The 20,883-nt window shown below is 56.5% G+C and overlaps 3 protein-coding genes across 11 annotated transcripts in view; 1 reads left to right on the top strand and 2 right to left on the bottom strand.

Annotated features, from left to right (window-relative positions):
* The window catches only part of CSTPP1 (centriolar satellite-associated tubulin polyglutamylase complex regulator 1), a 159,134-nt gene extending 158,794 nt beyond the window's left edge, over positions 1 to 340 (top strand). The window contains exon 9 of the mRNA XM_033119515.1: positions 53 to 340. Within this exon, the coding sequence (XP_032975406.1) occupies positions 53 to 212 (160 nt within the window). The 3' untranslated portion in view covers positions 213 to 340. The remainder of the gene's footprint in view (positions 1 to 52) is intronic.
* Positions 258 to 10,693, bottom strand: ARFGAP2 (ADP ribosylation factor GTPase activating protein 2). Of its 2 annotated transcripts, XM_033119497.1 has the most exons (17): positions 10,497 to 10,693; positions 10,209 to 10,327; positions 9,563 to 9,635; positions 8,913 to 9,044; positions 8,754 to 8,825; positions 7,816 to 7,897; positions 7,469 to 7,525; positions 6,755 to 6,796; positions 6,330 to 6,382; positions 5,774 to 5,910; positions 5,546 to 5,677; positions 3,718 to 3,846; positions 3,504 to 3,638; positions 2,415 to 2,541; positions 2,166 to 2,259; positions 1,931 to 2,049; positions 258 to 1,446 (listed from the first exon to the last, which is right to left on the bottom strand). In XM_033119497.1, the coding sequence occupies exons 1-17, from the start codon at positions 10,566 to 10,568 to the stop codon at positions 1,426 to 1,428; spliced, it is 1,596 nt and encodes a 531-aa protein (XP_032975388.1). In that variant the 5' UTR covers positions 10,569 to 10,693; the 3' UTR covers positions 258 to 1,425. The 2 variants fall into 2 exon arrangements, with proteins under 2 accessions (XP_032975388.1, XP_032975389.1); XM_033119498.1 differs by lacking the exon at positions 6,755 to 6,796 and having other exon boundaries at positions 10,497 to 10,667.
* Positions 10,694 to 11,189: 496 nt separating this feature from the next.
* PACSIN3 (protein kinase C and casein kinase substrate in neurons 3) lies at positions 11,190 to 19,748 on the bottom strand. Of its 8 annotated transcripts, none has more exons than XM_033119505.1 (11): positions 19,332 to 19,748; positions 15,902 to 15,974; positions 15,562 to 15,622; positions 15,253 to 15,409; positions 14,269 to 14,504; positions 14,002 to 14,157; positions 13,198 to 13,373; positions 12,935 to 13,055; positions 12,641 to 12,777; positions 12,107 to 12,228; positions 11,190 to 11,710 (listed from the first exon to the last, which is right to left on the bottom strand). In XM_033119505.1, the coding sequence occupies exons 3-11, from the start codon at positions 15,613 to 15,615 to the stop codon at positions 11,595 to 11,597; spliced, it is 1,275 nt and encodes a 424-aa protein (XP_032975396.1). In that variant the 5' UTR covers positions 15,616 to 15,622; positions 15,902 to 15,974; positions 19,332 to 19,748; the 3' UTR covers positions 11,190 to 11,594. The 8 variants fall into 8 exon arrangements, with proteins under 8 accessions (XP_032975396.1, XP_032975394.1, XP_032975393.1 ...); XM_033119503.1 differs by having other exon boundaries at positions 15,562 to 15,651; positions 19,332 to 19,747; XM_033119502.1 differs by lacking the exon at positions 19,332 to 19,748 and adding an exon at positions 18,910 to 19,031 and having other exon boundaries at positions 15,562 to 15,651.
* Between the last annotated feature and the right edge of the window lie 1,135 nt (positions 19,749 to 20,883).

Below are 20,883 nucleotides of genomic sequence, written 5' to 3'. Positions count from 1 at the left end.
CGGACGAGTTAAAGGGCCAACTAACACCAGCTGTTTCCTCCACGTGCAACAGGGTGATGAGGTCGCGGCTGCACCGGACCTCGCGGCAGCACAGGGCCACGGAGCCAGGGGCCTTTGGCTTTCAGAGAAGAGACAAGCTGGAGGCCCCCGAGAACATGCTCTCAGCTTCGGCACCGACGCCGTACCCATATCGGTGGGAGCCCAGAGAGTGAGGCGAGGGGCCTGCACTGGGCAGGGAGGAAGGATGCAAAGGACACTTCACTCAGACCAACAGGGGCCCAGGACCCTGTCGGGCCTTTATTTGACACCACTGTTTCAATACAAACAGTCCAGAAAAAAAGTCAAGTCCTTTTGGGGAGGAGGTGGCTGAAGAGTGGTCTGTGTTGCTTGGGAGCCCAACCCTCAACCCACAGGGGGTGGGGTGGGTCCTGACTGCCAGCACAGCAGGGCAAGATGGCACCAAGGATGACGTGCATGGCCCAGCGGCCAGGACACAAGGCTTGCAGCTCTGTTGGCGCCTCAGGCTTTCTGTGGGGTGCCGTCCAGGATGATAGAGGAAGCCAGCTGAGCCCCAGGAGCCTGCTTCCGTTCCAGCATTATGCTCACAGCATCTATCACAGGGCCGATGAGACACCATGCCCACCAAGCAAGGAAGGACAGTCTCAGGAGGGGACAGAGGGTCCTGGGGTCCACGTGGATAAGGAAGGACTCTGAGACACTCAGGAGGAAAAGTAATCCTCCAAGTGACCACTGTAAAGGGGTGGTGACACAGGAAACCATCACTTGGGCCTCCAGTCTGATCCCAAATGAAACCTTTAGGTACCAGGTCAAGTTTCTAGCCCTTGTAAGGCCCAAATGAAGGTCCTTCCCCTCCCCTACCGCGTCCCCCCTCCCCCCCAGAAGAGGCCACTGAGCAACAGCAGCAAGTCCAGAGCCTCCTCTGGGGTCTGGTCTACAGCAGGACTCTTCCCAGCCCTCCCCACTGGTTCCAGAGGATGGGGGTGGCCCAGCCCCCCCGATGGTCCGGAAGGAGCCCAGAGCCAGCAAAAAGCCTTCCCCCTTTCACTTTCCCTACTCGGGGAAAGGCTGGGCCCAGAATAAGCCATCCTGGGGGAACACCCTCCCCTCACTCCCAGTGTGGCAGGACAAGAGAGCAGCAGCTTTGGGGCGGGGCTGGAAGGACAATCGTCTAACACACAGGACAGGATGTGAGGGGAGAAGAATAAAGGGCTCGATCTATAGGCCGAGGTCAAGGGCTGGCACCTCCCATCCCCCTCACCCAAGACTCCCAGAGGCCACCCCACTCACACACCACACACATAAGTAACAGTTTCTCCCAGCTCCCACAAGGCAAGCATCCCTGGCCAGGTAATCATGGGGTTTTTACTGCTGTCATGACCATATGCCTGAGCCACAGAGCTTGGATCAGTAGGAACCATAGCGATCCTGGGACGGGAGAAGAAAAACCAAAGTCAGCATCTCCAACCTGCAGGGCGTCCCAGCATGCACACCCTCCCCCAACACACCTGACAGGCGCGGGGCGGGGGGGGGGTGGGGGGGGCACCCATCTCACTATGGCAGAGATTGTTTTATATTTTATTGTGACCCAGGAAAGAGGTGGCCAGGTGTGCTGACCTCACAGAAGCTGGGGAGAGCGAAAGAGCAGTACAGGTGACTATCAATTAAACATCTCCCAGATTAAGATGGAATAATACTGGAGGGAAATTGGTGCAGACTTGGCATCATCTTAGGGAGCGGCCCAGCCCTGACACTGAGTTCAAAGGCAGGCAGCTGCCCCTCCAGGACAAAATGCTCGCTCTCAGGCCAAGGGGCTACCCAGTAGGAGTGTGTAAAGCAACTGGAGGAGGCCAAGCCCCAAGCACTGCTCGTTAGGCCCCTCCCACCGCAGGTCAAGCGGCCCCACCCTCACCTGCAAAGAATTCATCACACCGTTGGCCAGCACAGCCATCTTCCCGGCCACAGACTTGACACCCTGCTTAAACTGGGCGATGTCCGCTGTGGGGAGCACATTCCCCAGAGATACGCTACCTGTAAAAGCAAAGGACGGGGTGGCCTGGAGCCATGCAGCGAGCCTTCCCAGTCACAGCACCCTCCAGCTCTGCTCGCAGGCCTTCCTTGGTGCCGACCACACCACTGGGCCCTACCTGCTCCATGAGCTCCATCCATGTCCCCAAAGAGGTCTGAAGAGCTGATGGCACTACTGCCTGAGAGCTGCTGTAGCCGAGACCTAGCTTCATACTGTGAGAAAAGGCAAGGCCTGGGCATCTTCTGGCTGATGACCCAGGAACTCACACAGGCCAGCCACCCTGGGGCTAAAGCGCAGAGCAGTGGCAGGCAGGAAGGTCTTGCTTCTTCCTGCTGCCTCCAGCCTCCGGGTGGACAGCTCTACTTACCTCGGTATCTACCTCCCGCCCAAAGAACATGTCAGATGAGATGGCTTTGGCTCCTGCAAACTTCTGACGTGCTTCACTGGACTCGAGGCCCGAGCTCCGGCTCTCCACTTCCCGTCGGTTTGTGACTCTGAGGGTGGATATGGGACATCTCTGACCCTTCCCACTCTTATCAGGAGACAGTATCTCTGTCCCGTTACTACCAGAGGCAAACCTGGGAATGCTTACCAAGGCCCTTCTGACTGGCTCTGAGCCTCAGGGGCCGCTCCCCTGGATGAGGCCGTTGCCTTCTCCACACTGAAGCCAAGGCACAGAGAGCTTCTCTTCCCTCCACCAGGCAGCCCCAAACCACTCTAGCTTCATCAAGGTGAAGAACGTCATAATGTCACTACTGCCACTCTAGTCCTAGTTACAACTGGCTTAGCACTAAGGTGACCATATGTCTCGGATTGCCTGGGTTTATACTTTCTCTCCTGGCATAACTGTTCAATAGTACCCCTTTTACTCTCAGAAACGCCCAATGTGGATGAAAAGCTGTGTGGTCATTCCTACCTGGCACTGACATACAGACACAGGGCTAGGTGTTTTCAAGTGTCATTACATTTAATCTTTCCAGCCGCCCTGTGAAGTCATTACTTATGTTCCCATTTTACAAATGGATAATTTGCAGGTAATTTATCAATTAAACGTCTCCCAGATTAAGATGGAATAAGCGGTTAAGAAAATAAATTTTCAAAATAACTAAGCCGGGGGCCAGAGACACAACCCTGGGGCGGTCAGGGCTGAAACGTCACATCTGGCCCCTCCTGCCCGTCAACGGACCCGGACCTTGAACAAAAGACGAGGCTGCCAGGCCTGCCATGAGCACCGCTCCACCCACAGCCGATCACTGTCCGATCCGGTGGCCAACACCACATGTGGCTACCTGAATTTATTGACAGTACATTAAACATGCAATTCCTCAGCTCAGAGCACCTTGGAAGGGCTCAGGAGCCACACACCTAGTGGTGACCACCCCGGACAGTGCAGATACAGGACACTGGCACCAGCACAGAAAGTTCTACCGCACAGTGCTGCCCTCGGCCACCCCACCTTTCTGAAATAGGCCGGATGCTTGAAATCGTTACTTCGGGCTCCTTCTCCTCCATCCTGTCCATGCCCCAGGTAGCATCTGCATCCCAGCGGGAACCAAAAGTGTCCCCCAAGGAAAAGGGGTTGTCCTTGTACCTGGGGAGACAGTAGAGTGGCTCAGAGAAGGCTGATGAGGAACATGGTGGCCAAGTCTGCACCCCAACAACAGCCTTACTTTGGGGGTCCAGAGGCGAAACTCCCAACATCGTCAAACAAGTCCAGCTGCGAGCGGCAGGATTTTGCACTCACGGGGGTTTCCTGCTCAATCACCTGCATCTCAGACAGCACTGAGTGGGAGACGGAGCTGTGAGGAGCAGAGCAGGCATGAGAGCAGCGGTGAGCAGCAGAGTCCCCGCCCAACAGAAGATGCCAGCTGCTGGCATAAACCTGGGTTCCCCTGCACCGGGCACCACCCAGCAGGGAGTGCTCGGAACTGCAGGACCTGGAGAGCACACCCTCAACTGTCTACGCATGTGCCGTTTTCTCAAAATAAGGCTGCCCTGTTTGCCTGCGATGATTTTACTACCGTGCACCGACCATGGCATGGCGCTCTGTCCGTAACAACAGACTGGCTGCACTGCGAGCCGCATTCTTCACCAAGATGGTAATACACGACAAGGCAAGATGACAAATGCCCCAGGACCAGGCAAAAGAGTCTGACGGCATCAAAGGATGAGTTCTGAATTAGCCCACTCTTTTGGAAAGAACAGAAAGCACTTCCAAGTACAAAGCCTGGCCTTAGCACTAAGACGGATCTGCTGTCTGCTTTCCCAGTGACAAGCACCGAGTTGGGCAGATAGAACCAGCTCCTGATGCCTCTCTCCCCTCCTGTGTCCGCTCCACAGAGGCATTTGAAGGATTAATTTCATTAAAAAAATATCTACAGGGTTTTAAGTAGGTTTAAACAGTCTCTTGCACTACAAAAAAAACAACTGAAAAATTGTTCATGCCCTTTAACCCAATAATTCCTGTGACCAAAACAGAAGAGGAGGAGACCTAAAGTCCTTTTTGGGATTAAGATTTTGTTTCCCTGACTAGCTGTGGGTTACACTAGGAGCACGCAGACTGAAGGGGAATAATTTAAGTCCAACTGCACATGTTCTGAAAGCGGAAGTAGAAATACCCAGCCTTATCTTCTTCCAGAGAAGTAGAGCATCATGGCCAAATATACTGAATTGAGAATCAAACTGTTCTATGTTCAAAACCTATTTGCACTCGTTACTAATTTTGTGGGCTTCAGGCAAGTTGCTTAATTGCTCTCACCTCAGTTTTCTCATCTGTAAAAAGGGGTAACAACACCTCCTGCATATGACTGTTGTGTGTAAGTAACTAAATAAGGCCAGTGGTGGGCTCACACCCCTCGAAAGGAGTAGGCACCACTCAGCACAAGCTAACTGGCCAGGATTGCTGTCCCCGGCACTGTCAGACATTCCCATTTTCAAGAGATCAAAAATCTACTATTTCTGAAATCTCTAGATGTTAACTTAGTATAGAGCAAATAAAATGCGTAAGAGAATGGTCAGCCCTTGTTTTGTTGAAGAAAACCACAGCAACACAAAGCCAGTGGTCCTGAAATAGGAGGGATACTCCCAACCAAAGGGCATCTGAATGTCAGGGGTATTTCTGGGCGTGAGCGCCTGTCACTTAGTGAGCAGGGATTAGGGATGCTAAAAGCCCCGCGAATTCTCAGGGAGGTCTTGAAAAAGAAAGAACTGTCCCACCACTCCAAGTGCCATGAGCACTCCCATGAAGAACCACCACCTCGGACTCACCGATATACCAAAAGAACACCTCATCCTGTGTTTCATTCATTCAACAAATAGTGAGCACATACCTCCTACGTGCCAAGCACTGGACTAGGTGCTTTTAAGACGATACACAGAGCCATCTATCCAGCCTCGGAGGAAGACTAAGCCTAGAACCCCAAACTGCTGGGAAGAACCCACCGGGGTTCCCAGGAGAACAATGGCATTTCCCTGCCCCAGCCCAGAGCTGAGCCTCACCTTCGGGATACCAAGCCCATGCCCAACCTCTCTGCCTGCTCTCGCTTCTTCCCTTCCAGATTCTGTAGCTTCTTCTCCTCCTTCTTCCGGTCAATCTGGAGCTCCTGGTAAGCCAGACGCATGGAGGCAACCCTTGGAGGGAACAAACGTTGTCAGCGGCCAGCACCCATCCTGACCTGTGGACTACGCAGCTCCACAGGAGCCAGGGGCCCCTGGGCAAACACTCACATAGACTCCTCGGCCTGCTTCTTGGCGTCAGCCACCTGCTGCTCTCGGAGCTTCTCTGCCACCTGGGCCTGTCGCTCAATCTCGCTGAAGCTCTGGCTGCTCACCTTCTGGGCCCCTAGGCCTTTCTTGGCACCCAGCTGGGAGGAGAAGCATGTGATGGGAGCCTTGCCAATCACAATGCCCTCCTTCCGTCCCAGGCTCGGGTACGCTAGCTACACCCACAGGAAAGGATTCCTTCTTAAAGTTCAGGGTCAAAAATAGGAGCCCAGTCAGCATAGTCGAGAGGGAGAATAGGGGCTGTGCTGAGCTGGGCCTGAGGTGGCCACACAACCTCAGCAGAGGCCTCGGGGCAGCTGAGGCTGACCAGGCCCCCATTTGCCAAGCACTCGACGTACATGATCTCTGACTCCTCCCAGGAGCCCCTTGCATAGGTAAGGTTCAAAGAAGCTGAGTTCCTTTGCCAAAATCATAGCCAGTAAGTGGTAGGATCAAGGGGTGAACCCAGGCAGTCCGACGGGCTCCTCACCACTCCACCATACTGCCTCTGCCCACCTACCCCTTTCTTAGCTGCTGCTGGCTTCTTCTTGCCAATGAGGGAGGTTTTCAGTTCTGCATGAGAAAGAAGGTGGGGCATGAGTGAAGACGAAGGGAGGTGAGAGGCAGCAGCTCAGTCCACACCATGCAGTCCCTTGGCAAGAGCTTCTACAAAGAACAGCTGCAGGCAGGGGAAGGCAAAGCTGCCACCACCCGTTCCAACCAGCAGTGTCGGGACAGTCCGAGCCCAAACCAGACAAGATTAGGGGAGGTTACTGACTCCCAGCAGATTGAGACAAGAACTAGACCTGAAGCACCAGAGACAGTCAGAGTCCCTGAACCAATATGAAGGCTGCCAGGCAGGGGCCAGATGCCAAACAGCAGCCTGTTCCTAAAGCAGGGAGCTGGCGTGCAAGGGGCAGGGCTCCCCAAGCGGCTATTGGTTACCTCTGGCAGGAAGGGCCCCTTTAGGTGACAGAAACATGGACTCTGGAGAGAAACAGATTGTGGCGAACAAGGGGCTCACCCCAGAGCCCCCACCTAGCTCCCAAGCACAGAGGCCTCTCCAGAGCCTCGCTTAGATCAGGCCTTGCCAGCCTTCTCATAGCGTCAGTGTGACAGTCATTCTGCTGGCTTTCTGCCCCAATCCCCAAGAATCAACAGAACAAACTGAGGTCAGCAAATGGATTATTCGCCCTGAACCAAGTCTGAGGGGCCCTAGGAAAGAGGAGAAAATAGCTGAAAGGCCAGGGACTAGCTGAGAAAGGACAATGGTGCCTGCAGCCATGAGCTGCTCAGAGCTGTCCCCACTGTCCCATGAACCAGACAGGCCAGTCCTGCCTCGGACCCCAGGGTGAGGTGTGTCCAGTCGTATGCTGAGCCCCCCACACACACTTTGGCTAGAACCCGCCCCACACTGAGAGACAGACCCCAGGCCTTGCACACCAGCCCACCCAGGTCATGAATTCAAAGGGCCTGGCTCCGAAGCCCCTGAAGCTGATGCTGCAGCCACGAATTCAACCCCAGTCCCCGCTGCCGACAGTTAAGATGCTCAGTGTCCTGGCGCCTCCGTCCACATGACCAGGCAGCAGCAGATCTGAAAAGAGCCTGCAAGGCCCACCCTCTCCCAGTCACCTCACACCTGCCAGCTGTCATACTGACCCAGAGTGGCTTTGGGTGAGGTGCCCAGCAGGTCCGTGTTAGGGCCAGGCTCCGGCTCTGTGGATACAATGGTGGGAGTGAGGTGTAAGGCTCAAAGCTTCTTGTGACCGCCCCTTAAGGGAAGTGATGGGACAAAAGTAAGGGGCACTGGCTTTCCTCAGCTCACTAAGGCCACCAAAAGATAAAAAGAATGCCTGCCACTTCCTCCAAGGGATTGAAATGAATCCCAGCCCACTCAGAGATATAGGAGACCCCCCGACTCCTATTCCCTTGGCCAGGTGTCCCATTCCCAGCCCCGCGTCCTTTGCTGGGACCAGGGCACTTGGTTGAATGTGGGCTGAACTCACGTGCCAGGCCACTGTTCTCTGCAGACGGGGCCGGCTGCTGGGTCTCTGCTGGATTGGTGGCTGGTGCATCCCAGGCAGGATGCTGAAAAGGAGGCCAGATCACAGAAGTCTCAATGAGTCTCTCCGGCTGGCAAAGAGCACCAAGAACCTACAAGTACCTTGTGGATACAAGGCCCTACTCCAAGCCCATGAGGCAAGGAGACTGGAGATTAGTGTGTAAAATTATAGTTACTATTCACTATAGAAGAAAACAAGGAAACGAGCCGCCACCTCCACTATTTACTTAGAGCCAGAACCTATTCTCCTAATTTCATAACAACAACTACTGGGCACTTACTTTGTGCCAGGCACAAGTCTAAGAGCTTTTCACACATAAACATTTAATTATCACAACAAACCCAGTGAGGCAGACACATCTCTGCTGTGAAGACTGGGGTTTTGACAGGTTAAATGACTTAGCCACCATCCTAGAAATGCCAAGGAGAGGCGCAGGGAAGGATTCAAACTGAGAGTCTGGCTTTAGCACCCAGTGCCAGCCGAAGGGAAACCACCTCCCACGATGGGTTGCTGGGGAGGGAATCCTTTCATTGTCCCCAACCACAGTGCCTTTCTTACAGGGGAAGGATGCAGAAAGAGTTGTTTGGGGCTTTCGATACCTCTTGAGCCTTCAAGCTTCTCCTTCTCCTCCCTACCATCCCAGTTTATAGGGATCCATTCCCAGGGAGAGCCACATTGCACCCCTACTCATGGGAGAGGGAACACCTCGGCCTACCCAGCAGGGGGCCCCAGACATTCCCTGTCTGAGGTATTACACCAAGGCGAATGGAATCCACACCCGTGACCGCAGGTTTTGGCCTTGGTAAGTAAACCACCTTACCAAGGTGGGAAACAGGAAAAATCTGGAAAAATCGTGGGAAACACTCCTTATGGGCACTCACTTGGGTGTGTTCCATGAAGAAATCAGCGTCCTTCTTCTCCGGAGAGTGATTGGGAGCACTCTCTATCCAAAGCTAGAAGGGAGAAAACACCCTTGAAACACACGGCTGTCAATACTGCCACTCAGCCCACGACCCGAGCCCTGGTGACCAGGCACTTACGTCGGTGCCATGCCTAGCCAGGGCCGCACTCCCCAGCTGCCGGATCTTTTCCCGGTACATCTGGGCAACTCGGCTATTATATTTGGTGTTGGCATCACTGGCTGTGCATCCATGTTGGCGGAAGAAAGCTGTCTGGAGAATAGAGAGAGGAGAGTGTGCTACAGGGGATTCTCCCCAAAGAAAAAAGGCCCCGTCCTTATAACAGCCCAGTTATTATTTATAAAGGATGATGCACGCTATTGATAGCAGCAGTTTTTCATAGATGTAAAGTTTCTCAGAAATTCCTGCAGGAAACACTGTCTCCCGTCCTCTGAGATGACCGACTAAAGCCCAGCCCTCACTCAACCCTCCCTGAAGACAGCATGCCTTACCCGCTCTGCCCATCCTTCATCCAGGCCCACAAGACCAGGAAGACTGTGCAGGCAGGACCCCACTCCCTTGGCCTTTCCCCAAGAACACCTGTCTAGTTTAGTTTGAATCCAAAACCCCTTTGAGAAGAACAGTGACCAATTTCCAAGTTGGGAGCACAGTGTTGCTACAGACCACAGAATCCTCTGAACACAGAAACTAGGAGAGCCTGCTAGGAAGTCACCCTAAAGTTAGTGCCCAGGCAGAAGAATAGGTATAGGGAGGAGCGTGAGGAGCTTTACCGCATTGGCATTCCCGCCGATCTGCATACACCTCAGCTGGAACCAGTTCCAGTTGGAATCCAACTCTGTGGACCTGTGTGCAAGGGCTGCGTGTCACCCACCAGCAGATAATACCAGGAGACGCTTCCCTGGCGGACCGAGGCCTGTCATTTGGCCTCAGGCTGCAGTAGGCACCCAGGAAACATTAATCAGCCACCACCCTATTTCCTCCCCTCTACCCTGTCCATGAAAGCTTTGATCTTCATTCATCTAGTCAAAAGGGTACTAGTTATTTTCCAGATCCGAAAGGAGATCGAATTCTCAGGCATTCAAGCTTGGATTTGGCTTTCCCCTTAAGGACGGCACAGTCGCACCAATATATCAGCAAAAACAAGGTCTATGCTGCTCACTTTTCTCCGAAACTAACGCTCGGAGAGTCAAGTCTGACCGCCAGCAAAGAAGGGAGTTTTGACCCAGACGCGGAGACCAACTGCCTATGTGGCAAGGGGCCCGCACAGGCGGTTCCCTCCCGTGGGAGGCTACCGGATCCCGCCGGGAGGTTTCCGCACACCGAATTCCGAAAGGTCCAAGCTGAGGCAGCCACTCTCCCCTGCTGAGCACACAGGCCCGGCCAGGTAGAAACACAGCAGCCGCAAGGAGACCCCACCTGATGAAGCTGAGATGGACGCCCAGGGAGCGGTGTACCCCGGAGCAGTCAATGCACAAGAAAACACCGTACGTGATGCTGGCCCAACTCGGATTCTTGGCGCCACAGTCGAAGCAGGCCTGGGTGGAAGAGGCGATGAGCGAATGATTAGGGGCCCCGAGTCGAGGCCCGGCGCTGACACTCCAGGAAAACAGCTCCCGTCCGCCCCTCTTCCTCCCTCGGACCCAAGGGGAGCCGGAGGGTCCCTCTCGGCCGGCGCCAGACCCCGCGCGCCTCCTGCTCACGCACCTTGTTGGTGGGAATTGCGCGAAGCCTCTTAAAAAGAGTCTGGATTTCGGTCTTACTCGGCTCCGCCGCCATTTTCTCTCCTTCCCAGATACCAATGCGACCGACGGACCCCGACACGGGCCAATCCGCGGCCGGGAAAGCAGGTACCCGGGTTGGCCTCCGCCGCGCCCTTACGAGCCGAGGGGTGGGGCGATTTGCCCTGAGCTGGACCAATGAGCGGCCGGTGGAACAGGCGCAGAATGGTCAGGACCCCGCTCCACAATAGTCCCCGGAATCCACGCCGCGCCAGGCAGAGGCCAATCCGCAGCCACTGCAGCGCGACGGCTCGCTGGCGGGTCCGAGCCCTGCCGGGGCGCTACCCCCGGAAGGTGGAGCCACCTCGAAGGAGGCGTGAGCTGCTAGGCCTAGGACCCGGGCCTTAGCTCCGGTCAGTTCCGACGAATGAGTAATGATTAACAGCCCTCCCAAGCGGTCAGGGGCCCTCCTGCTCACACCAAGCCTGATCTCGAGTCCCTTCCACCCACGTTAGGGTCCCGAAGTTCCAGAGCAGGTACCATCTGGCAAACCTTTGCCCAGCCCCCGTCCCCATAACATCCTCTAGGCACACGGACCTCCCCTCAGTGCCTCTCCCCTGATGCCCTCTGCAGCCTGGCATAGGCGGAGTATAAAAAAAGTTGCACACAAGCCTGACAATGCTTTTTGTTCGTTTGTTTTCCAAGTTTAAAGTTTAATACACATTAGAACAAGCCACAAGAGAGTGCTGCTAGCCCAGAACTACACTCAGCCCAAGCCCACCCCAGGAACCCCAAAACAGACCAGGAACTGGGTCCACAGCTCCTGGGTGACTAAAGCGTTCCTGGGGAGCCCTCTTGTCACCTCCTGACCTCCCCATCTTACCCTCAGCCTAGACTCAGTTGGCCCTTCCCTACCAATCCCTTCCTATACAGTGACCCTCCTCTCCCTGGGTTCCAGGACTTCCTCCTGAAGGGACAGAGGGGCAGCAGGGACACAATGGTTCAGGGCCCTCAGGTCCGGCTGTCCAGGAAATGCATGGCTCTGGCTCAGGGTAGAGATGTTGCAGAAGGGCTGTCGGGGCGGTCAGGCCCCCACACACTCCACGTAGTTGGCAGGGTACAGGCCAATGCGGCCACTCTGTAGCTGGCCCTGGCACCAGCCCTGTTCATCCTCCTCGCTCATCTTCAGCAGCTCCTCCCCTGGAGAAAGGAAGATTGGTCATTGCCAATTACCCTGGCCCAACCCCATTCCTGCAATTGGGTCAAGGACTGAGGGGGAACAGGCAGCCACCCAAAGAATCCAGCTAGGGGAAGACACATGGCTCAGGCAGAAGGAGGTCAAAATCAGCAAGCCACCACCACACCCCAGACCCTGAGTGCAGCAATCAGGTCCCAGCTAGGGGTTTTGAAAGGCAAGCGAGAGCTCAAAGTAGACTGACTCCAGCAGGTTTGGCCCAGCACAACCTGAAGAGTCAGAGAACTGGACACCTTGAAAAGTGGGTGTCTGGCTTCCCTTTTTCACACTCCTGCTCAAGCCAGTAAAGGGGGAGGGGAGGGTGAAAACCAGAAAGAAACGGGAAAGGGATTCCAGGGTACCTGCTCGAAAGCTCAGCTCATCAGCTTCCTGGCCAGCGTAGTCATAGAGCGCTCGCACCCGCACCCCAGTGGCAGCCTTCCGGGGACTCTCCTCATCTGACCAGTCCTCATCCTGCCCACCACTGAAGAGGGGAGGCAGAAGGGGTCAGGCTCGGGCACAGGGAACACCTTGAGCAAGAGAGCCTACAACCCAGGGCCAAAGGCTCATGCCCTGGAGGGGCCCTGGAAGAGGCAGGTAGGGAAGAACTGAAAGATTCTAGTCCGACCTGTGCCACCTGCCTGTGAACTCAGGTGCTCTTCCTGCCACACAGTGCTGACATGAGCAGTAGGTAAGAGGGAACGTGGTAAACACCTGGCAAATCTAAGCCACCATGAAAACTGGCATTACAGCGACTAAATCGGTCCTAAGTTCCCTGGCATCAATTTTCAACCCCCTTCAGGTGTGAAGGGAATGAGGGAAAGGAGACAGAGGAAAGGAGGGCAGGGCAGTGGGCAGAGCTATTTCCTTCCCACAGCCAGATTCCTGGCTCTCACCCTGGGGACCCCAAGGACTGAGGTGGGGGTGCAGCGCCATCCCTTGTGGGCACGATGCTGGTCAGAGTAACCTCATCAGGGCTCCGGCCACCCTTCTCCTTCCGGCTGATTGTCCTCTGTGTGTCCAAGGACCACTCCTGTGGGGACAGGGCTTAGGGTAAGTCTGGGCTGCAAGCTCTGGTAGTAGCCAGACCACCTTCACCTACCTACTGCAAGTCCTAGCCTCCCTCCTGAGGTCCAGGCTGAGCCCAGTGGGAGCCCACCCCACCTCCCAGCCCCACCTGGAACACATACCTCAAACTGTGGCCAGTTCATGGCCATGCCTGGTCCGTGGGTGCTGCGCCACCAGCGCAGATCCTCTTCGTCACTGGCTGCCTCAATACCCTGATGCAGGTCTCTGTGGAGCTCATGAAACCTGTGGCCGGAGGCTCAACCTTCAGACTTGGAAGCTCTGGGCCCCTGCACCCCCCAATCTCTTTAAGCCCAGCCAGAGCCCCGGGCAGATGGAAGAGACCCAACATTACCCCAGAACTCCACACCCACCCCACATGCCATACCTCTCACTGCTGGAGAGGTCGAGGTGCTGGTGTAAGGTGAGCAGCATATCTTTGAAAAAGAGAAGCCGCTGGCGTTCAGCAGCCTGGCAGGTCTCAAAGGCCTGCTCCATGTCCTCCATGTAGCGTGGCGTGTAGCGATGCAGCTCTGCCAGCGTCTGCTCATACTGGGTTTTCATCTGGGTGGGAGAGGAGGGGGCCTGGTGAGGACGAGGCCTCCTTCCACTCAGGACTCCGCTAGTATTTACTAAGTACCTGCCATGGACTAGACACTGGGCTAGGCACCAGGGGCAATCAGTTACAAGACACTGCCCCTGCCCCTAGGACTCCAGCAGCCTAACAGTAGAGGTGACATTCAGGCACAGCACAGCAGCTTTACAAGTCTGGTGAGTGGAGACTGAGAGTGAGAGTAAGATGAGATGGAGAGTGGAGAATGAGGGGTGAATGAGGAGGGGGAGGAGAAATCAGAAAAGGCTTCACAGAAGAGGTGGAAACTGAGCAGCACCTCAGAGAATGGGAGGACCTGGATATGCGGAGCTGGGAGAAAGGGCACTCTGGCAGAGCAGGCAACGTGAGAAGTTGTCCGAGGTGGTACAGTGGGAAAGGAAGGGAGCTGGGAAGATCCCCTCAACTACTAACATCATCCCAATGCCTGAAATTGCACCAGATCTTTCCCCAGGTAAAGCATCTTTTCTCAGGTTCCCCCTTTAAATGATAATCTGGAGAGTGTGACAAGTGTGGATGAGAGCAGTAAGAGTGCTACGGACTGGGAACGGCATTCAGGAAGCTGAGCTGGCCAGCGGGTACCTTCTCGGCCTCCTTGGTGCAGCGTTCCACCCGCTCCTGCAGCTTGCGCAGCTGTTCCTGGGAGACCGCACTGTCGGCCTTTGCGTGGCTCTCCCGAGTCTGGGCTGTCTTCTCTTCCTTCCGGGCTCCGTGGTAGCTCTTTTTGGAAGCCTCAACCTGACACACACAGGGACAACTCTGGACCCTGTACACCATGCCCCGGCCCCGCTAACTCCAGGCGGACCCAGGAAAGGGGGTACCTGTGATGTCCATCCCTCCCAGGCTCACCTCCTTCAGCCTCTTCAGCCAGGGCTTCTGGGCCTTACGGAAGCTGTCCTCAGCAGCCCGGCTCTCACGGAAGCCACCCAGCACCGGCCGGTGGAAGGCCCCTCGCTGCCAGGCACGCACCCGCTCACTGTCCTGTCCCTGCAGCTTCTCCCGCACCTCCAGGTGCAACGCGCTCAGCCGCTCAGCCGCGGTGAAGAAGGCATGCCAGGCCTTCTCCAGCGTGCCATACTGGGGGCCTGCAGGGAGGGACGGGGCTTGGGCCAGGCCAGGGATGCCACCGGAAATGAGCCCACCCCCTCTCATTGGATGCTGTTCTGGGTGCCAGGCACTGGAGGGGGGTGCAAAGATGAATAACAATGCCAGCAGCTGCTTACGGAATACCTACTCTGTGCCTTGACATACTAGATCTCACTGAATCCTCGCCTCATCCGCCACAGTGAACACAGTGACGTCAGCAACATTTAACAAGTGAAAAAATGGCGGCCCAGACAAGTGAAGTTAATTGCCCAAAGCATTACAACTACAGGTGGAGCTGAGATTCAAACTCAGGTCTGTGGCACAAATCACTACACTCTATTGCCTCAAAGGGAAGAACCAGTGTCCGTCCTGGAGGAAAGCAGCTTGTTAGGGGGGGAAAGATCCCAAGTTCCTTAATCAGAAGGCTTGCCTCAAGCTTCAGATCTTCCTAGTTGTATGGCTTCAGGCAAGTCACTTAGCCTCTGAATTCCAGGTTGTCATCTAGAAAATGTGTAGATCAGGACTATCTCCATCGCAGCGTTGTTAGAAATATCAAAACAACTCTTGACTATACTTTGCAAACTCTAACAGCACAACTGTGAGAATAACCAGAAGGATCTTCCTTTTAAAGGGAAGGCAGACGTGAAAGCCTCAGCCTTTCCACAAGAGGGGCAAACGGAAACTGCCCTGCCTGGTGCCCACCTGTGGTGGCCCTCTGCTCCCCGGTAGGCCCGAACGCTGGCTCACCTTTCTCCACGGTGCCCCTCCACTTGCGGGCCCAGTCAGCCAGCTGCTGGGCATAGGCCTTCTCGATGCGGGCACGCTCCTGAAAGCAGTTGACCAGGTCCCCACACAGTCGATGGCCGTCCTCCACCCGCTGCACCGTCCGCCTGTAGTTGCCGGCCTGGGGCACACATGGAAAGGGCACTGTGGCCAGGGAGAAGCCCCCTTGAGGGCTGGGGCTGACAGCTAGGCAACTCCTCCAGACAGGTGGCTGGGCTCAGAGGGGGGTGGGCATTTCAGTGTCACCTCCAAGCCTGGGACCCAGCTGCTCACCTCCCAGAAACTGCCCTCTAGGGACTCCCCTCCAGCGTCTTCCTCCGGAGCCATGGTGTCCCTGCAGCACGGAATGGTGGCAGATTGGGGCTGTGGAGCACAGAGGGGTAAGCAGGCAAGCTGGACGTACTCTTTTGAAGATAGGAAAAGACTGTCTCCGATCCCTGGGCTTTGCCCCACTACCATCCCCACCACCCACGGAGCAGTTGAAGCCAGGACTTAGCAGGCAGGGGTTTGAAAGGTCCCGGGAGGGGCCAGTATAGGGGCAAGGATGGCAGTTCCAAAGCTCCTCAGCTCACCCTGGGTCTGCCCTTCCCCTACCCCACCTCACTCCATGTACCTGGAGCCTAGAGATCACTTCAGGGACCTGGGTGTCCAACTCTCAAAGCTGCCACTGCAACTCTGCCTTGAAGCTAATGAGACCAAAGCAGGGGGTGAGGGTGGGGGCCTAGTGTGTCCAGGGCGGTGCCCAGCTCCCCCGATATAGCAACTGCTGTCAGAAGTGCCAGATTCCAGCCAGGAGAATGCCAGGCAGGTCACACGATCCAGCTGGGGATTAAATGGCAGGCGGGGGTGGGTGGTGGGCAGAGGGCCCCACTCCCCTGACTGCAGATGAGAGAAGGGAACACCTGCCCAAACTGGAGTGCTGCTGTTTTTCCTTGAACAACAAGGCGACACTTTTCTAGACCAAGCTAAGTCAGAGGGTGCCCAGCCACACACCCCCAGTAGCTCCCTGTGCTAGGAAGAGCAGACTGGGGGCCAGGAAGCTTGAGTTCTATCTTGACCAAGAAGCTTGAGCAAGTGCATTTTACTGTCCTCTCCTAAGGGAGCCGTAGCTCCCTTCTAAGAAGGAAATTCCACCTCCTGTTCTGCTCCTATGCCAGGGCTGGTATAACACTCAAACTAGGCAACGAACAAGCAACGCGAGGGGCCTGACAGTCACAAGGAGACACTCATCCTGTTCCACAGCATCCACTGAGGTCCCACAGGGCTCTGTGGGTAACGAGCATCTCAGCCTCGCCCTCAAAAAGCCCAGAGTCTGGGGCAGCATGAGGGAATCAGACAGGTGATCAGCCAGTTGTAAGAGTGTTCTCCAGAATCGCGGAAGAGGGCAAGGCAGATTCCAACCCCAGAGCCACCACCGGAGGGACTAGAGGTCACAGTGGCACGCAGCCACTCCCCTCCTGCCTCTGTGCAGGGTCTCTCAGCTGTCCCCAGCACCAGCTCAAGTCCCTAGAAGGAAGTCGCTTCCTCCTCCTCTAAGCCTAGGGGACACCTCCAGGCCCAACGAGGACAGAGTATGCCTGTTGCCCCCAAAGCAGGGCTCCATCACAGTGCTCCCCTCCAAAGTGATGAACCTCTATCCATTCTTCAACACTCAAATTGACGCATCTTCTCCACAGTCACCCCCACATTCCATCCCCATTCTCACACCCCTATGACCGCCCTCAGTCAGGGTATAAATCCCACGTTGTAACTGACAGAATAGGACTGGTCCCCAGTCATTGACAGACACTACCTGAGGGTCCAGTTTGGGTTCCTCCAGGCACTGGAGTTAGTAGTTGAATGAAAAAACACATGACATCCCCCTGAAGACCAGGAAACTCATTGGCTAAAGCAGTTGTGACAAAGCTTGGCCTGAGTGCACCTCCACCCCTAGGCTAACAGGAGGGAGAGCTCAGGCCTGCAGTGGAGGTGCCTGGGCACAGAGCAGGAGAGGGGCAGAGGCGCTGGCCCCACCAGAGTCCTCGGCGCTTCACCTTACTTCCTCTTGAGTCTGTCCCATTGTCCAGAACGGACTTGCCAACCAGATGGAGAGAACTAGAGCCGCAGCTGTAAATCACAGGCCCTTCGGAGCTGTCCGAGTCAGGCATCTAGAGGCCCCGGCCCCCTGCCTGCTCCAGCCTCCATGCTCCCGGGAGAGCTGCCCCCCACCCATTCCGTCTCTCTGGCCCCAGAACAGAGCAGGCTGTGTGTACAGGGCTGGCACTGCTCCCTCCGGCCTCAGAGCAAACACAAGCCCAAGGCCCAGGCACAGCTAGGCCCCACAGCCAGGGCTTGATCTAGCTGAGGGATGGGCCTTGCGCCTGGCCCCTGTGGAGGAGGAGGGCCAGCCTGTGCCTCCTGACCTCAGCAGAGACCCAGGTCAGTCCCCAGAACACACTGCCACACACAAGAGCACAGAAAACAGAGAATGAATGCTTCCTAGCCCAGGGAGCCAGTACCCACTGGGCCCAGAAAAGTTGGCTGGGGCTTGGCAGGGTCTCCTTATAGCTGCCTTAGCCAAGATAGGGAGTCCTGGGGCTCTCCCTACTTGAGGCCAGTGTGGTAACACCTGCCCAGACCAGCCCCCACCCTTCCCAGAAGATAGGGGCATGCCGCTGGGAGGGAACACTGCCATCGCCATCCTGCCCTGCCCATCTTCTGTCCTGAGTCACAGGCTGCGCCCAAGGGCCTCTTCTCCCCGCCGCTCCTCCCGATGGGCCGGCAGCCCTAGGATTTGCAGGCACAAGAGGTGGCGGTAGACTAGTTCAGAGAGGGACACCTAAGCTAGAGCGTGTGAGACTGGCGGCCCGGGAGGCTGGGGGAGGGGTGGCGCAGGGAAAGGGGAGGAGGCAGGACCAGGGAGGGGCATAACAAAGGGGCACTTTTGGAAACCCGACCTGCCGGCCGAGGTGCCTGCGCCCTGATGACGCATTCCAAACCCGGAGCCTCCACACCAAACCTTGGAGCCCAGGGACTGCCGGGCTCTGGCCTCAACTCTCATGGACCGCGCTCTTCGACCCGCCCCTCTTGCCCGCCGGGCGCTGCACAACTCGGAGCCCGTGGAGCCCACGCGGAGCTGCCTGGCCAGGCCTAGCCATGGAGGTTCTAGGGCTTCTTGGCCAAACTTGTTGAACTCGGTCTCGGCGCGGGTGGGGCCAGCCGATCTCCGTTGAGGGCAGGGGGCCCTGCCATGGACTCTAGATGGTGGCCAGGGCAGCGGCCCCAAGAATTGGGGCTCTTTGCAAAGGGCAAAGGGTCGCCGGGGAGCAATGGCCCTTTCTGGAGCCCCAGGGCGGTGTAGGGCCCTTAAGTGGCCCCAGGAGATGGTGTGGCCCTCCAGCCGCGACGCACCCCTCCCCCCGGCCGGCCTGGGGAATTGCAGGGTGCGCGGCGCCACAAATGAGACACCCCCTAGGTTCGGCCGCAGTTCTTCGCGTCCTAGCGCAGAGCGGGGTGGAGGGGGGCTTTTGGGGTGGGAGTCGGTCCCATTGCAAACTTCAGGAGTGTAAGGGAGGAGAGAGCGGGCTCCAGCCGGCGCTCCCGCAGCCGCTTCCCCGCGGTCCCCGCCCGGGCAGCACTCACCGCGTCCTCCCTGCGCGCCTTGGCGAGTGGGGGTCCAGCCACACTCCGGCCCGAGTCCTGAAGCTCCGGGGCCGGGGCCGCCACCTCCCGCAGCGCGCCCGGCCCTCCCCCGGGAAGCCCAGCCCCCGGCCCCGCCCTCTCCTCGCCGCCGCTGCCCCAACCCCACCAGCCATCGACGGGCTCAGGGGCTGCAGGCATCACGGCGACCCGCGGCTCCCCGGGCGCGAGCCGCCAGTCGCGGCTCCCGCGTGAGAAGCGCCGGGGCCGACTCCCAAGGTGGCGCCCCGCAGCTGCAGGGAGTCCGATTTCAGCTTTGCCCCTCCCCGGCCTTTGTAGAATCTGGGAGTCGGGTGGAAGCGGGAAGGGATCAGGGCCTGCACGGACACCCCTTGGAGGGAGGCCTGGGGTCTACACTGCCTTACATTTTTCGCTGATCACAGATTTCTTAGACGTTAGCTCCGGCGTGGCTTAACCTTCCCCCTTGTAAGCATTAGAATTCCCATTGTACAGATGAGGAAACTGAGTCTCAGAGACCTTCAGCGGCTTGCACAAGATCTGTAGTCGAGGAGAGCCGGGACTCCAAAGCCGTGCCCTTTCCACGAACAGCCCTGCCTGCCAATCTGGGGCGAATTCTGAAACCTGGGACAGACACGCGGTGGGGGTGGGGCCGAAAAGCGTGAGCTCCTCCCCCTCCGTGCTCTTATTCCCAGATTTTGTACCACTATTCACTCATATCGCTTCGCCCCTCCACCCCCTTTGTCAGTTACCAGCTTTGGTGGATTTTTCCAGATCGCCACGATGCCACCCCACCCTAAATAAATCCCTTCTTCCTCACCCCTTTACCCCCACCCGGAGATTTTTCGGAGCCTGCCTGTCTGTTATTTATATCCACTGGAGCGGTCCAAGAATGTTCCGAAGCTGACCTAATCGCCACCTGCTTGGCCTCCCCGCCCCTCCCGCTCGCTCCTGGGCTGGTGACCCGGCGGCCGTGCCCTTCGCCTGGCAGGCGAGAGGGGGCGTGAGCCGCAGGGGTCGGACCCCCGGGACGCTCGGAGGGCCCAGATGGTGCAAATTCGCTCGGGGTTGGAGAGTCCGAGAAGTGCGCCCCCGAGGGGATGGCGCGGCCCTCTGGGAAGACGAGGGTCACGCTGTTCTCTTTCCAGCACGTACTCTTCCTCCCCACCCGGTACCTCCCCGTCCCCCCACCGCCGACTCCCTTAGGAGTGTGAGCATGTGTGCGCGGATTTTTAAACGGCGGCTTTAAAAATAGTAAAATTATGTTGTTTCTAAATCCGAGAGGAATCACTGACGCGTTCTTTGTGCAGACAAATCCGCCCATAAAATGGAAAAGGCCTGAAGAGAACGAATGGGGGTAATTTCAGGTGATAGCATTAGCTACTGCAGTGGACTTGCTCTGCAGTGCTTTGTGGGAGGGTGAAACTGCCTCCCCAAGATGCCTGTGAGGCACTCAAGACACGCCACCTTTGGCCTAGGGCCTCTGGCCGCTTGGCAAATCGTACCCGAGTAGTGGAACCTTGCCTTGGCGCTCACAAGGGTGTGTACCCAGCAGGATGTGCTTCTGAAACCAGTTTCAACACCCACTCTCTGTTGGGACTGGACAAGTCCCTTTTCTCCGTATCTCTGTTCCTATTATACCTCTATAAAACATGACAGGTGACCAGGCTGACCTCCCGAATGGGCCATGTGCCCCAGCTAATTAATGATTGTAAAACAACTGCAAATGAGAGGAGCTGGGGTGCTGTCTAATGACAGCCACAGTGTTTTGTATTATTTAAAATCAGTTAACATCCCACCTAGTGCCTGGGGGCTTTTAAGCACCTAAGCAGAAAGTGTGAAAACACAAGAATGAAATTAATTACAGGAGTCACCTATTAAAACCCCATTAAAAATAAAGGCTGCAAGCCAGGCTCTGGGATCTAAGGAAGCCAGGTAACAGAGAGACTCAGAAAAAAG

The sequence above is a fragment of the Rhinolophus ferrumequinum genome, chromosome 11 (assembly GCF_004115265.2).
Source record: "Rhinolophus ferrumequinum isolate MPI-CBG mRhiFer1 chromosome 11, mRhiFer1_v1.p, whole genome shotgun sequence".
Lineage (NCBI taxonomy): Eukaryota > Metazoa > Chordata > Mammalia > Chiroptera > Rhinolophidae > Rhinolophus > Rhinolophus ferrumequinum.
Note: the sequence above shows the minus strand (reverse complement) of the source record. Positions and strands in the feature narration are given on the sequence as shown.

Bases quoted from the DNA above. Each gene is read 5' to 3' on its own strand.
- ARFGAP2 (XM_033119497.1), bottom strand. From the start codon at position 10,568: ATGGCGGCGGAGCCGAGTAAGACCGAAATCCAGACTCTTTTTAAGAGG. The intron at 10,328-10,496 runs GTGCGTGAGCAG...TCTTCCACCCAG, and splicing joins GCGCAATTCCCACCAACAAG to GCCTGCTTCGACTGTGGCGC. The intron at 7,898-8,753 runs GTGAGTGCCCAT...CCTCCTTTTCAG, and splicing joins TCTTCATGGAACACACCCAA to CATCCTGCCTGGGATGCACC.
- PACSIN3 (XM_033119499.1), bottom strand. From the start codon at position 19,107: ATGCCTGCAGCCCCTGAGCCCGTCGATGGCTGGTGGGGTTGGGGCAGC. The intron at 15,410-15,561 runs GTGAGCAGCTGG...TGTGTGCCCCAG, and splicing joins TAGAGGGCAGTTTCTGGGAG to GCCGGCAACTACAGGCGGAC. The intron at 14,158-14,268 runs GTGAGCCTGGGA...TGTGTGTGTCAG, and splicing joins GGCTGAAGAGGCTGAAGGAG to GTTGAGGCTTCCAAAAAGAG.